The sequence below is a fragment of the Narcine bancroftii genome, chromosome 8, assembly GCF_036971445.1.
Source record: "Narcine bancroftii isolate sNarBan1 chromosome 8, sNarBan1.hap1, whole genome shotgun sequence".
In the NCBI taxonomy this organism is placed as follows: domain Eukaryota; kingdom Metazoa; phylum Chordata; class Chondrichthyes; order Torpediniformes; family Narcinidae; genus Narcine; species Narcine bancroftii.
Genome location: NC_091476.1, coordinates 74,877,308 through 74,893,093, shown reverse-complemented (window position 1 = coordinate 74,893,093; position 15,786 = coordinate 74,877,308). Strand labels below are relative to the sequence as shown.

At 45.9% G+C, this 15,786-nt stretch overlaps 1 protein-coding gene across 3 annotated transcripts in view; it reads left to right on the top strand.

The window, feature by feature from the left end:
• mta2 (metastasis associated 1 family, member 2) overlaps positions 1–15,786 on the top strand; it is a 78,507-nt gene that overhangs the window by 55,988 nt on the left and 6,733 nt on the right. For all 3 annotated transcript variants that reach the window (XM_069894189.1, XM_069894190.1, XM_069894188.1), the window contains exons 10-16: positions 5,509–5,583; positions 6,232–6,290; positions 8,503–8,615; positions 9,419–9,561; positions 10,349–10,565; positions 14,059–14,157; positions 14,946–15,074. In XM_069894189.1, coding sequence (XP_069750290.1) covers positions 5,509–5,583; positions 6,232–6,290; positions 8,503–8,615; positions 9,419–9,561; positions 10,349–10,565; positions 14,059–14,157; positions 14,946–15,074 — 835 coding nt within the window. The remainder of the gene's footprint in view (positions 1–5,508; positions 5,584–6,231; positions 6,291–8,502; positions 8,616–9,418; positions 9,562–10,348; positions 10,566–14,058; positions 14,158–14,945; positions 15,075–15,786) is intronic.

The window sequence follows — 15,786 nt, the reverse complement described above, 5'->3', positions numbered from 1 at the left end:
GAAAGAATGGCAATTACAAGAATTTGATGAGATAAAAAGAAGAATTAAGAATGCAGAAGAAAGAATGAATAAAATGGAAGTGGCCATATCAGAATTGGTAAAAAGAGTGGAAAATATGGAAAAACGAGAAACATTTGTAGATATGGAAGTAAAAGACTTAAAAGAGAAATTAGAAGAATCTAATAAAAAAGCTAAAGAAGCACAGGAGCTGTTAGCTCAGAAGATAGATATGATAGAAAACTATAATAGAAGAAATAATATAAAGATGGTGGGCCTTAAGGAAGATGAAGAAGGCAAGAATATGAGAGAATTTATAAAAGATTGGATCCCCAGGGTCCTGGGAAGACCAGAATTACAGGAAGAAATGGAAATAGAGAGGGCACATAGAACTTTAGCCCCCAAACCACAACCGCAGCAAAAACCAAGATCCATTTTAGTAAAATTCTTAAGATATACAACAAGAGAAAATATATTGGAGAAAGCAATGAAGAAAGTAAGAGAGGACAAAAAGCCACTGGAATATAAAGGTCAAAAAAATTTTTTCTATCCAGACATAAGTTTTGAACTGCTGAAGAAGAGGAAGGAGTTCAATACAGCGAAAACGATCTTATGGAAAAAAGGATATAAATTTATGTTAAGGTACCCAGCGGTACTTAAAATAATTATTCCAGGGCAACAAAACAGACTATTCTCGGATCCAGAGGAAGCAAGGAAATTTGCAGAACAACTACAAAACAAGCAGAGAGATGAAGACATGTAATAAGAGTAAAAATGACCACGATCTAGATGTATGTGTGTAAAGGGGTATATGTGTGTATATATATAGTGTGCATACATGAATGTATCTGTATTTAGAGGAAAATATATAGAGTATAGTCAAGTATTAATAAGGGAGGGAAATGGAATAGAGGGGATAAGGAGGGAATTAAAAGAGTGACCTTTGTTACATATGAAAATTGAAATCTTTTCTGGGGGGGGGCTGGGTGTGGAGGAATTACGGTCACTGCAAAATCAGCTGACGTTTGCGAGTGAATTCGCAAATCCAAATGGAGAGGGGAGATGTGGTTGTCCGACAAGGGATAAAGGACAACTCAGGAGGGGGAGGGGAGATTGGGGTTAAAGAAGTTTTAAATAGGAGAATAGGGAAAATGTTTGATGTTTTAGAAATGTCTTATAAAGTGTTCAAAACAAGAAAGCAGAAATGGATAAGAAGGAAAGGTAATGATGGAGAAACGGAAAGGGAAGATAAACAAAGTATGAAATGGCTACGCTGAACTATATGACTTTAAATATTAACGGAATACATAACCAAATTAAAAGGAAGAAACTGCTAAATTTACTGAAAAAAGAAAAAATTGATATAGCATTTGTGCAAGAAACACATTGAACTGAATTGGAGCACAAGAAATTAAAGAGAGATTGGGTAGGACACGTAACAGCAGCGTCGTATAATTCAAAAGCAAGAGGAGTAGCTATATTAATTCGTAAAAATGTGCCAATTAAAATAGAAGAGGAAACAATAGATCCAGCAGGGAGATATGTAATGATAAAATGTCAGATATATTCAGAGTTTTGGAATCTACTCAATGTATATTCACCTAATGAAGAAGATCAAAAGTTTATGCAAGATATTTTTTTGAAGATAGCAGATACGCAAGGGAACATATTAATAGGAGGGGATTTCAACCTTAATTTGGATTCAAATATTGACAAAACTGGGAAAAAAATTAACAGAAAGAACAAAGTAACCAAATTTATAATTAAATCGATGGAAGAAATGCAACTTTTGGATATATGGAGGAAACAACACCCAAAGGAAAAGGAATATTCATATTACTCGGCTAGACATAAAACATACTCAAGAATAGACCTATTTTTGTTATCAGCTCGTATGCAAGATAGAGTAAGAAAAACAGAATATAAAGCTAGAATATTATCGGACCATTCACCCTTAATATTGACAATAAAGTTAGAGGACATCCCTCCAAGAATGTATAGATGGAGATTAAACTCCATGTTACTCAAAAGGCAGGATTTTAGAGAATTCATTGAAAGACAAATTAAAATGTATTTTGAAATAAACACGGAATCAGTTAAAGATAAGTTTATACTATGGGATGCAATGAAAGCGTTCATTAGAGGGCAAATAATAAGTTATGTAACCAAGATGAAGAAGGACTATAATCAGGAAACAGAGCAGTTGGAAAGGGAAATAGTAAATATAGAAAAAGAATTAGCAATGAAGGAAGATACAACTAAAAGAAGAGAATTGGCGGATAAAAAAATAAAATATGAAACACTACAAACATATAAGGTGGAGAAGAACATAATGAAGACAAAACAAATATTATGAACTAGGGGAAAAAACGCACAAAATTCTAGCATGGCAGCTTAAGACAGAACAAGCTAAGAAAATGGTATTGGCATCAAGGAAAAAAAACAAACAAATCACATATAATCTAAAGGAGATCAAGGAAAACTTTAGAGAATTCTATGATCAATTGTACCAAACTGAAAACGAAAGGAAAGAAGGGAAAATAGATGAATTTCTAACTAAAATTGAACTACCTAAACTACAAATAGAGGAACAAAATAAATTAACAGAACCATTTGGAATAGTAGAAATACAAGAGATAATAAAAAAATTACCAAATAATAAAACACCAGGAGAGGATGGATTCCCAATAGAATTCTATAAAACATTTAAAGATTTATTAATTCCTCCCCTCCTGGAAGTAATCAATCAGATTGATAAAACACAAAGCTTACCAGATTCATGTAAAACAGCAATAATTACAGTAATACTAAAGCAAGGGAAAGATCCACTCGCACCAGCGTCATATAGACCAATATCATTACTTAACACAGATTATAAGATAATAGCTAAACTATTAGCAAACAGATTAGCAGAGTATGTACCGAAAATGGTAAATCTAGACCAAACTGGATTTATTAAAAAAAGACGCACAACAGACAATATTTGTAAATTTATTAACTTAATCCATGCAGTAGAAGGGAGTAAAGCGCCAACATTAGCAGTTGCTTTAGACGCAGAGAAGGCCTTTGACAGAGTAGAATGGAATTATTTATTCAAAGTATTGAAAAAATTCAGTTTACCAGAGAAGTATATTAATTGGATTAAAGCATTATATAAGGGACCATTGGCGAAAGTGACAGTAAATGGATATGTATCAAAGCAGGTCAACACGGCAGGGATGCCCACTATCACCTTTATTGTTCGCGTTAGCTATAGAACCACTAGCAGAATTGATAAGAACAGAAAATAATATAAAAGGGATAAAAATAAAAGACAAGGAATATAAAATCAGTTTATTTGTGGATGATGTTATAGTATACTTAACAGAACCAGAACTATCAATAAAAGAATTATATAAGAAATTGAAGGAATATGGAGAAGTATTGGGTTACAAGATTAACGTAAATAAAAGTGAAGCAATGCCTATGAATAATGCGGATTTCTCAAAATTTAAGAAGGAATCAGCATTCAGATGGCAAATGCAAGCAATAAGATACCTAGGTATACAAATAAATAAAAATCTCGGCCAACTGTATAAACTCAATTATTATCCACTAATCAAAAAATTACTGGACGATTTAGAGCATTGGAAAGATTTACCACTAACACTAATAGGAAGGATAAACTGTATTAAAATGAACATTTTTCCAAGGATATTATACCTATTTCAGGCATTGCCAATACACCTGACAGAGAAATTCTTCAAGGAGTTAAAAAAAATAATAAGGAAATTTTTATGGAAAGGGGGGAAACCGAGGATAGCACTAGATAAATTAACAGAATGGTATAAACAAGGAGGCTTACAACTGCCAAACTTTAAAAATTATTATAGAGCCGCACAATTAAGATACCTATCAGATTTTTATGAAACAAGGGAAAAGCCAGATTGGACTAGATTAGAATTAGATAAAATAGGGGAAAAGATACCTGAACACATATTATATAAATGGGATGAAAAATTGGTACAACATAGAAGTTCTCCAGTATTACATCATCTACTCAATATTTGGAAGAAGATTCATGTAGAAAGAAATAAAACAAATTATCAATTACCAAAACTAATATTGACGCAAAATAAGTTACTCCCTTTTACAATAGATAACCTTTCCTTTAGAGAATGGGAGAAAAAAGGGATCAAAAGAATAGGAAATTGTTTTTCAGGAAATAGATTATTATCCTTTGAACAAATGAAAGATAAATACAATATAACTCAAGATACAGTGCTGGCATATTACCAATTGAGATCCTACTTGAAGGACAAATTAGGAAGCAGTCTGAGTTTACCAGAGGGAAGTAATTTTGAATATGTGATTACATATACAATGATAATCAAAAGATTTATAACAAATATGTATATTAAACTGCAAGAAAAGGAGAATGAGGAAACAAATGGTAAAACTAAACAAAAATGGGAACAAGATTTAAATATAAAGATAAAAAAGGAAACATGGGAGAAGTTATGTTCTGGAACGATGAGAAATACAATAAATACGATATGATACAATATAACTGGATACACAGGCTATAAATTACACCTCAAAAGTTAAATAAATGGGACCCAACAGTATCTGATAGATGTTTTTGATGTAAAAAAGAAATGGGAACAACAATTCATGCAATCTGGACATGTGAGAAAGTGAAAAAATTTTGGGAAGATCTAAACCAAATATTAAATAAAATCACAAAAAGCAATATGCCAAAAAACCCAGAGATCTTCCTCCTAAGTAACATAAAAAACAAAGATTTTGGAATTGATTTGGAGGATGCACAAAAAAGATTTGTTAAGATAGCTCTAGCCGTAGCAAAAAAATGTATTATGTCAACCTGGAAATTGGAAGTTAATTTGAAAATACAACAATGGTATATAGAAATGAATAAATGTATTCCATTAGAAAAAATAACATATAGTTTAAGAAATAATATTGAAATATTTGAACAAATATGGGAGCCTTACATGAAACACAGTAGCGAAAACCTACCGGGGTCATTCACTACCTAAATTAACGAAAGGAGAAGGAAATGAAAAGAATTGACTCAGTGGAATTTCTTGTTTATTTTTATTGAATGACAACATTGTTTGACTGGTTTAATGTATCCTAGATTTTGTACTTTAAATGGACGGGAGGGGGGAGGTAGGGAGGGTGGGATGGGAGGAGGGGGGGGAGGAGAAAATGGCACTGTATATATTTGAAAAGGTAAAAGTATGTATCATGGTTAATGTGGTTTATGGTTTGAAAAATAAAAAAAATGTAAAAAAAGCATCACCTGTGGATTCTGCACCCCACCCCCCCCCCCACCCCCATCTGTTGACAGTCACCGTCTGCCCAGTGATTTATCCCAGTTGTCGCTCATTCCCTCAGGTGGGGTCATTGGTTCTCCCCGCTCACCCTCCTGATCACGCCTGCCGGCCTCTCCCTGTCCTCTGCCAGCCCTCGCCCGCACTTCCTAACCATTTATTCTCCTTTTGACAGTTGCCCTGGAAGTCGCTGGCCAGCATTGTCCAGTTCTATTACATGTGGAAGACCACAGACCGGTACATTCAGCAGGTGAGAAGGGGGCTTTCCACCAGAAGGGGCGGCCAAATCGGGTGCATCCTGTTGAGGGAAGTTGGCCCTTGATGACATGCCCTGCCAGGTTTGGTTTTCCATTGGCCTGTGTCCATTGCTGCTTGTACACAGTAAGGGACTTTGTCTAGTGGTCGATCTCCCCCCAGGACCCCCCCCCTCACACTTTGCGTCAGACAAAACAGGGTGCGGTTAGCGGGGTATTACAGTGCCAGCGACCTGGGTTCGAATCCTGTGCTGTCTATAGGGAGTTTGTACAATCTCGCTGTGTCTCCGTGGGTTTCCTCCGGATGCTCCGGTTTCCTCCCACGTTCCAGAGAAGTGCAGGATTTGTAGGTTGATCTGCCACATGGGTGTTATTTGGGTGGCGCGGTCTCGTAGGACAAATGCTGTGAGTCCAGGTGCCCAGCTCCCCCATGGCATAAACCCAGAATAGAATCCTGCTCCGTTTAACCTACTCCCTCTCGCTGAAGACTCCGCTGGCTGACAGCCCCTCCCGCAGCGCCCTTGTCTGCGTCACCCCCGGCCGGCGCTGACCTTGCATCTCGTGCAGGCTCATCTGGAGAATTCAGGGGGGGGGGGCCTGTTGTACGTGGGGCTGCCTTTAACACTCCTCTCCTTTCCCTCTAGAAGAGGCTGAAGGTGGCTGAAGCTGACAGCAAGTTGAAGCAGGTCTACATTCCCACTTAGTGAGTGGCTGTACCCGATCAGGACGCGCGGTGACACTTGTAGCTGTGATAAGTTCATGGTTTATACCCCATTGAGTTCTTTTGTAGGCGTTGTCTCTCCTGTAATGTGGGTAACACAACAGGAACAAAATCGCACAGCGCAGTACAATAACAAGATCTATTTTCCTGGTGATGTTAATAGTGACAAATGATTGTACCAGTGTGCAATGAGAATCTGTCTGACTTTTTTAAATGTGGGTTTTAAGCAAGGCCTGGGTTCCATGTATCGCCAGAAAGGTGACATCTTATGGAACCATGGACAGGTACAGTTACAAACTTGTTCTTTAGCTCACAAACAGTTTAGGGCAGGGGTGGCCAACCTTTTAATTTTTAATTTAGACATACAGGCCATTTCAGCCCACAAGTTCGTACTGGAGTGTAGGTTAATTGGACGGCATGGACTTCTGGATGGAAATGGCCTGTTACCGAGCTGTATGTCTAATTAAAAATTAAAAGGTTGGACATCCTTGGTTTAGGGGATTTTATAGAAACCAAACATTATTAGCAGGGGTGGATAAGACAAACCAGGGAGGTTGTTTCCATTGGTGCGTGAGGCTAGGACTGGAGGACGCACAAGTATTAATGATTTAGATTATGCGGTGAATGGCTTTGTGGCCAAGTTTGCGGATGATATGACGGGAGGTGGAGGAGCGGGTCATGTCGAGGGAACAGGGAGGCTGCAGAAGGACTGAGACAGATGAGGAGAAGCGGCAGAGAAGTGGCCAAATGAAATACAAGGTCGGAGGGTAGACGGTCGGTAGAAAAAATAAATGGGGAACAGATTGAAAATCCCCAGTTGTGAAGGGAGCTGGGATCCTCGTGGAGAACGGGCTGGAGGGAAACATGCAGGTTGAGTCGGGGGTGAAGAAGGCAAATGCGATGCTGGCGTTCGTTACAACTGGAATAGAATCTAAGAGTAGGATGGGATGTTGAGGCTTTATCAGGCCCTGGTGAGGATTCACGTGGAGAATTGGGAGCAGTTTTGGGCTCCTTGTTTAAGAAAGGATGGGCTGATGTTGGAGAGGGTTCAGAGGAGGTCATGAGGACGATTCTGGGAATGAAAGGGTTAATGTATGTGGAGCGGGAGCGTTTGACGGCTATTGGCCTGTTGTAATTTAGGATAATGAGGGGGATCTCATGAAAACATTTTGAATGTTGAAAGGCGCAGAGAGAGTCGATGTAGAAAGGTAGTTTCCCCGCGGTGGGTGAGTCTGGGACAACTTCAGGATTGAAGGGCGTCTGCTTAGAGCAGAGAAGCAGAGGAACTTCTTCAACTGGAGGGCAATGAGTCCGTGGAATTTGTGGCCACAGGTGGTTGTGGAGGCTGGGTCATTGGGTGTGATTAAGGCAGAGATTGACAGGTTATTGATTAGCCAGGCATCAAAGGATATGAGGAGGAGGCCAGGCAGTGGGGCTGAGTGGGGAAATGCATCCGCTCATGATTGAATGGTGGGGAGACTTGATGGGCTGAATGGCCTATTTCTGCTCCTGTGTCATATGGACAAACGGGAATTTGGGAAAATGCTCTTTAGCCAGAAAGTGTGTAGAAAATGAAACTTGCTCCGGCGGGGCGTAGTCGAGACAAAATGCATAAAGGGATTTTGGTGAAAGCCGGAGGAGTAACAGCGGGATAAGGCAGTGTCTCACTGTAGGATTAGTGTCACTACAGATAACTGATGCTCAGTGAAAACCAAGAGCCGGAGTTGGCCATCAGCCCGTCAAGCCTGCTCCGCTGTTCAATAAGATTAGGAATGATCTAGCAGTGGACTCATCCCTACCCACCTGCCTTCTCGTAACCCTGTGCAAAAATCTATGAATCTGTAACTGAGGTCGAGAATTCCACCGATCCATCACTCTCTAAGAGAACCCGTTCCTCCTTATCCCCATCCCAAATCTGCTCCCACGAACCTTCGTGTGAGGTCCCCTTGTTCTGGTGTAACCATTCTGGGATGTTTGCCTAAATTAAAGACGATACTTCTCCCATTTCCCTTCAAAGTGCCTTTCCGCATATATCAGAATAAGGCCCTCAAATGTTTGCCCAACTCGGGCTGAATGAGTGACAGGCTTGTAACTTGGCAGTGGGAAGAGAGGGTGGTGGCGGGTGGGAGAATATCTGTGGTCCTGCCTTCCGCTCCTGTATCCAGCACTGTGTTATCTTCTCCCCGTTCCGCAGCACAAAACCCAACCCTAATCAGATCGTGTGCGTTGGCTCCAAGGGCGGGATGATGAACGGAGCAACGGGATACCAGAAGCCGGCTGCCAGCCTGACCTGCGAGAGCTGTCACAGTAAGTGGAGCTGCCACTTTGCTTTGCCAGCTCCAGGGCTGGAGCGCAAAGTTCATTAAAGATCAAGCACAGAGATGGCAGAGGAGCTCAGCTGGTCTCGCAGCGTCCACAGGAGACAAGGGGGAACCGACATTTCAGGCCTGAGCCCAAGCGTCCGAATATAAAGGCTGAGGGAAGGGGTGGAGGAGGGAGAAGGTGAGGCCAACAGGTGGGCATGGGTCAGAGGGCAAGAGAGATGAGAATTAATTGGGGGAAGGTGAATGCAGAGCTGGAGGAAAGGAGACAGAGGGTTGGGGGAGAGAGAGATGGGAGGGGTGACGGTAACTGGAGAAATCAGCCTTAATGCCATCTGCTTGGGGGGTTGCCCAGGACGGGAGATGAGGTGTTCTTCCTCCATATTTCCGACTGGGCACCCTCAAACCAGACAGATTAATGACGACTTCTCCGGTTTCCATTCCACCCCACAGATCTCGCTTCCCCTTTCCTCCAGCCTTGCATCACAGAGCCACCCCACCTTCTCCCCCACCCCCCCCCCCCCTCCCGATCAATTCTTGGCTTTCCCCTCCTGGCCTCCTCTGTGCCTCTTGTCTGTGGACCTGTACTCCCCTTCCTTCCTCCTCCCTTTGATTCAGGCACCTGCCTGCTTTGTGTTCATACCTTGAGAAAGAGCTCGGGTCCGAACTGTGGGTGATGTACCTCTGCCTCATACAGACACTGTGAGTTCCTCTAGCCTCTCGGTGTGTATTCACTGCGGACTTTCTTGTCTCACGCTAACCCTGTGCTGAACTGCTTTGTCCCTCCAGCCACGCAGTCCCTACAGTGGTATGCCTGGGGCCCTCCAAACATGCAGTGCAGGCTGTGTGCTTCCTGTTGGATCTACTGGAAGAAGTACGGGGGCCTGAAGACGCCGACGGCACTGGACGGGGACAAGCAGCGCCTTCCGTCGGTACGGCCTTGACTCCAGCTCTCGTGCGGCCCAGCTCTGCCTGTCCCTTTGCCTGTGAGGTCAGAGGGTGCTTTGAGTGCAGGACCACAGAGGGAAGGGGTGCTCGTTTCCTCGCCTTCACCCTCCCCTTCTCTGTGTGCACGTTACCATCCCCTCCTTGGCACCATCGAGAGGCAGGTTCGAAGAGGAAATCGGGAGCTAGTAAATCAGCCTGCATGTTCCCATCCTGATGGTGTGGGTGTTAATGAATCTTCTCAGAAGTTCCTGTTATCGTCATGTAATAATACATTGAAAATGTTCAACGCTTCCCCAGCCATGAGGCAAACAGTTCCCCTGAGCACTGCCCAGCGCCCCTAACAATAGACGAAAGAGAATCCGTGGATTCACCCCCGCAGCCGCACATACTCCTGTTCAATTCATCAGCCACATGGGTTCCAGATCTGAGCCTCTGATACGATCAGCACACCGAAGCCCCTTCGGGAGCTCTTCTCAGCACCCTCTCCAATCCCAGCTCTGATATCTGGTTCCTGCGAGCTGGATTCCCTCCCCCCACCCCGAATGCAGGCCTCTCACAGCCACGTGGGTCCCTCAGCGGCTGAGCCTTTGCTGGCCCGCTGGTTGCTCACAGCCACGTGGGTCCCCAGCGGCTGAGCCTTTGCTGGCCCGCTGCCCCGTGGGCCCTTCTGCCACTGAGCCTCTTGCTGGCCCGCTGCCGCGCATTTAGTTTCAGTTTTGCTGTCTTGCACACCACCTTTGAAGCTTCTGTGCCCATCCACTGGTTTTTCAGGAGCCCAGGTTGAAGGGATTGTGCGGGCGCCAGGACTCGCCGGGCTTCCTGTCCTACAACAGCTCCAAGCTCCTGGCCAAGAACCGGCAGACGTTCCTCCTGCAGACGACCAAGCTGACCCGCATTGCCCGGCGTCTCTGCGAGGACATCCTGCGGCCGCAGCGGGCCGCTCGGAGGCCCTACATCCCCGTCAATGTCGGCGCCATAAAAACAGAGTGTAAGTTACTACCCATGGGCACCTTGGCCTCACCTGGTCCGTCACCCAAAATCATCCCCCCTCCCTGCCCTCCATCCCAGTGCAGATAATGTCGGACAGGAATTGTTTGCATTGGATGCAAGGTCTTTGATACGTCTCTATTTCTGGCCAAATCAGAATTAGGACAAATCAATTTAGACCGTAATGTTTTGGAGCAGAATTAGACCATTCAGCCCTTCAATTCTGGCCCACCATACCATCTTGGCTAGTTTACTATGCTATTCAACACCATTCTCCTGCCCGTAACCCTTGATCCCCTCCTCATTGAGAACCTATGTACATCTGCCGTGAACACACCCAATGATATGGCCTCCACAGCCACTCATGGGAACAGATCCATGGGTTCCAGTTGATGAAAGGTTCAGTGGCAGTCGAACCCGGTTTCGAATCCAAACCTCAAGAGCCCAGAAGAGCGTGGAAATCACTCCCACGTTGAAGGTTCATGGTGAATGGTAGAAAGTAAGATGGGATGAGTCAGAGAGAAAGCAACATAGGACACGGAGAGAGAGACAGGATGGGGTGGGGAAAGGAGGAGGCTTGTGTTCACATTAAACTCCGAAGCAGAGCACTCAGTCATTTACTGTGTGTTACAGTGAGTCACAGGGTGCAGGGTGGGGTGTTAAAGCGAGTCGCGGGGTGCAGGGTGGGGTGTTACAGCGAGACACGGGGTGCAGGGTGGGGTGTTACAGCGAGACACAGGGTGCAGGTTGAGGTGTTACAGCAAGACACGGGGTGCTGGGTGGGGTGTTACAGTGAGACACAGTGCGGGGTGTTACAGTGAGACAGAGGGTGGGGTGTTACAGTGAGCAGAGGGTGGGATGTTAGTGAGATAGAGGGTGGGGTATTACAATGGGTGACAGAGTGCAGAGTAGGGTGTTACAGCGAGTCACGGGGTGCGAGGTGGCATGTTACAGCGAGTCTCGGGTGCGGGGTGGGGTGTTACAACGAGACACAGGGTGGGGTATTACAGTGAGACACGGCAGGGTGTTACATGTAGTCATGGGTGTAGGGTGGGGTGTTACAGCGAGTCACAGGGTGCAGGGTGGGGTGTTATAGCGGGTCACAGAGTGCAGGGTGGGGTGTTACAGTGAATTACGTCCTCTCCCGCCCACAGCAGTTCCAGCTAGACTGCCATTGTCCTCTGCTGAGGTCAGATCACCCAAGGCAGCTCCAATCAGATGTGGCATGGCAGAGAACAGGAGGAGGCTTTTTTAACCTGGGCCAATTCAACCAATCCTCCAGAAAGCTGCAGTGGAGATGTCTCCTCTGGTAAGAGGATCGAGAATAGGGGCCAGTTTTTAAAACAAAGTGGCTGATGGAGTTTAATCTGGATCAGTGTGAGGGGATGTATTTTGGAAGGACAACCCTGAAGGCCAAGTATGGTACATGGATAATGGTCAGGTACTTAACGTTGTGGAGGAACAGAGGGACCTTGGGTGCAAGTCTATAGATCCCTCAAGGTCGCCATGCAGGTTGATAGGATAATTAAGAAGGCTTGTGGGACACTGGGCTTCATTAGTTGGGGGATTGAGTTCAAGAGTTGAGAGGTCATGTTGCACCTCTACAAATCTCTGGTGTGATCATTTGTGTTCAGTTCTGGTCACCTCATTACAGGAAGGATGTGGAAGCTGTGGAGAGGGGGCAGAGGAGATTCACCAGGATGTTGCCTGGATTGGGAAACAAGTCTCATGAGGCAAGTTTAGAAGAGCTAGGACTTTTCTCTTTGGAATGTAGAAGGATGAGAGGAGACTTGATAGAGGTCGACGAGATTCTGAGAGGCGTCAACAGAGTGGATGGCCAGCGCCTGTTTTGCAGGGCGGGATCAGGGATCACCAGAGGACATGTTCAAAGTGAAGGGAGGGAAGTTTAGGGAAAACGTCAGGGGAAAGTCTTTTTTAACTCAGAGATTTGTGGGGGCCTGGAATCCCTCGCCAGGGGGGTGGTGGTGGAGGCTGGAACATTTAAGAGACTGTTAGACAGGCCCATGGATGGAAGGAAAATAGAGGGTTACGGGGTAGGGAGAGGTTAGTATCTTTTTGGTAGGAATATACAGGTCGGCACAACATCGAGGATCGAAGGGTCTGTGTTGTGCTGTTGTTAGTCCTATAATGTAAAAGGAGGTTTGCCCAATTAAACAGGAATGCTGTGGTTACAGTCAGAATGGTTAGGAGAGGCTGAGCAGCCTGCTCTGCTCATGCTCGTGTCTCTGGACCTCGTTGACTGGGGCAGTTGGGAAGAGATTCCCCTGTGAACCCTGAAGTTGCTGGAAGGACAACCCAGCACGGTGCTGGGGCAAGTAATCAGTGGTGGGTCAGGAGAGAAGGGTCAGGTGTTGGGTGCTGAGCAATGGGGCATCTCTTCTCCCCTTGTCATCTTGTATTCAAATGTCCCAGAAAAATGTTTGCTTTCCACAGGCAGCCCAGCCTAATGTGTAGAGTTGTGGTCACCTCCCTGCAGGAAGGATGTGGATGCTACGGAGAGGGTGCAGAGGAGATTCACAAGGATGCTGACAGAGGATGAAGGGAGACCTGGTGGAGGGGGTGGACAAGATGATGAGAGGCATTGATCGGCCAGAGGTTTTTCACTGGGGATTGAAATGGCCAACACAAGGGCGTATAGTTTCAAGGTGCTTGGGATCAAGAACAGAGGAGGATGCAAGAGGTAGTAAGTTCTTCACACAGAGAGGGGTGGGTGTGTTGCAGGCAAAGGTTGTGGAGGCAGGGATAATAGGATTGTTTAAAATAGGTAAATGGAAAGGAGGAAAGTTCAAGGTTCTTCTATTTCATCTGCTTTAAGGCATTCAGACTCCCCATCAGCAGAAATTGCCTGACGAGCCTCTGACAGCAAAAGAGAGTGTCTTTCCCCTCTCTTCCCGCCCCCCCTTCCCCCATAGTCACCGAGTGTCCAGCGCTCCCTCAGCCCCTGCAGCCACACAGGGTCCAGTCCAAACCATCGGCAGCCCAAGCTCCAGATCTGAACCTCCACTATGGTCAGAAAGCCTCCCTCGGCACCCCTCTCGCGTCCCGGTTTTCATACCAGGTACCCCCTTCAGTCAGTCTCGAGCCTGTCTCCAGCAGTCTGCAGCCAGATGCAAATCCCAGTCACCAGGGGCCTGCGGCCAACTTGGAGGGTTATGCATTATAAAATCTCCTGTTGGGAGTAGGGTTATTGGGTTGCCATAACACGATGGGCTGAAGGACCTGGACTGCGCTGTATGTCTAAATTTTTTTAAAGTTGAGTGCACTACATGCAATTGTGAAGTTTATTTATCTGTCCTTTTTATCCTTTTCTTTGTTACGATGCATTGTAACTGTGTAAGCTGCTGTGGATGGGTGTCTTGTGTACCTGTGTGGTGTAAGGGCGATGCTCAGTGAATCTGTGTGTGTGACCGTCAGTTATCCCATCGCCTCAGAATTAACGTGTGCCCCCCACCCACCCCGTGTTTTTCACACAGGTGCCGTCAGACTGCCAAAGGCAGCCACGAAACCACTCAGGATCCGGCCCGTAGCACGGCCAACGCTAGCCACTATCATGAAGGAGTTGGGAGAGCTGGGTAGGTCTGATGTAGGCGGCGGCGAGGGCCTTCCCCTTCTCCCCCCCCCCCCCCCTCGTTCCCCACCCTCCCCTGAGTGAATGACGGTGCCTGGGCGCACTCTCCGCCGGTCACGCCTCCCTGAACCATGAGGGGCTGTGGCGCAGCTCTGGGGAGGAGGGCCCGGAGGGATCCAGCCTGCAGCTCCACAGCCCCGTTGGTAAGGAAGGCCGCAGTTTGCTTGACCTGATTGGGTGGGGTTAGAGGGGTGAGCGATGGGGAGAGGATAGACAAACTGGGGTTGTTTTCTCCAGTGCGTCAGAGGCTGAGGGGAGACCACAAAGGGCATCGATGAGGCGGGCAAACGTCAGATTCTGAAAGGAGATCTGACAGAGGTTTATAAAATCACGAGGGGCAGCCAGAATCTTTTCCCAGTGTCATGCATGACGTGTTGAAGGGGAGGGGGAAGTTTAAGGGAGATGTTGGGGATGAATATTTAACACAGCAAATGGTGGGTGCCTGGAACTGGCTGCCATGGGTTGTGGTGGAAGGGAATACAGCAGCAGTTTAACAGACACACGATTGTCGGGGAAGGAGGGAAGTCAATTGGTGCAAGCAGCAGGGTTTTGGTTTGAACATCATGGTCAGTTGAAGGGACTGCTCCTGTCCTCGGCTGTTCCAAGGGGCGAAGCACAGCGATCTGCTCTCTTAGGGGGACGTTTCGATGCCAAGGCGACTGTCAGAAGGGGGAAGGTGCTGGTTCCCTGTGCCCTGCTTTGTTGCTCACACCGAGTTCCTTTCATCTGTAGCAGCTCAAGGTCTGGTGAAGCCTCGGATTCTGAAAGGGAGCGAGACGAACCGAACTCTGCTGAATATCAACCGTGGAACAGTGTCCTTGCTGGGCAAACGCACCTTCAACAAACAGAACGGGGTTCAAGGTAGGTTCCGCACCCCTGGCTACCCGTAGCCTGGGGTTGCTGCCGGAATCATCGTGGGCTCAGCTCTGTCTGAAAGGGAGCTGCTGGGCTGTGTGGGCCGATGGTTATCTTCACTCCCAACTTCATGTTGTACAATGAGCATGTTCACTGAAGTTCTTGCTGCAACTGAACAGGTTCTTTATAAAAACTAGAAACACAAGGGTATGCAATTCAATTAAAAAGAGACAATTCAAATAAGTGTGCAATTGTAGTTGTTTAATGTGGGGAAGTGTGAGGCGATGCACATCACTGAGAGGTTATGTTCCCAAGTGGTGAGGTTCAGAGAGATCTCTGTCCTCTGGTTTATGGGCCGTACACATGCGCACGCACACACACTCTCACACGCACACACACACACATATATATACACACACACTCACACAGAGTTAGCAAGGGAAAGTTTGAAGTGGGGGAGCAGTAAAGTTTAAAGTTGTGTGGGGGAAATTACATGGAGGAGACTGATGTAGGCTGAGGGTTGGGATGGGAGTGGGGGACAGGGTGGGGGGATGGGTGGGGATTGACTGGTATGGGGGACAGGATGCTGTAGTGAAGGACAAGGTGGGGGGGGAGTGAGGGACAGGGTAGGAAGGGTTAATGGGGGAATGGAATAGGGTGTGAGGAGTTTATTCAAACACACAAACCCCACCCCCACCCCCTCAGGATCCCAATGCCC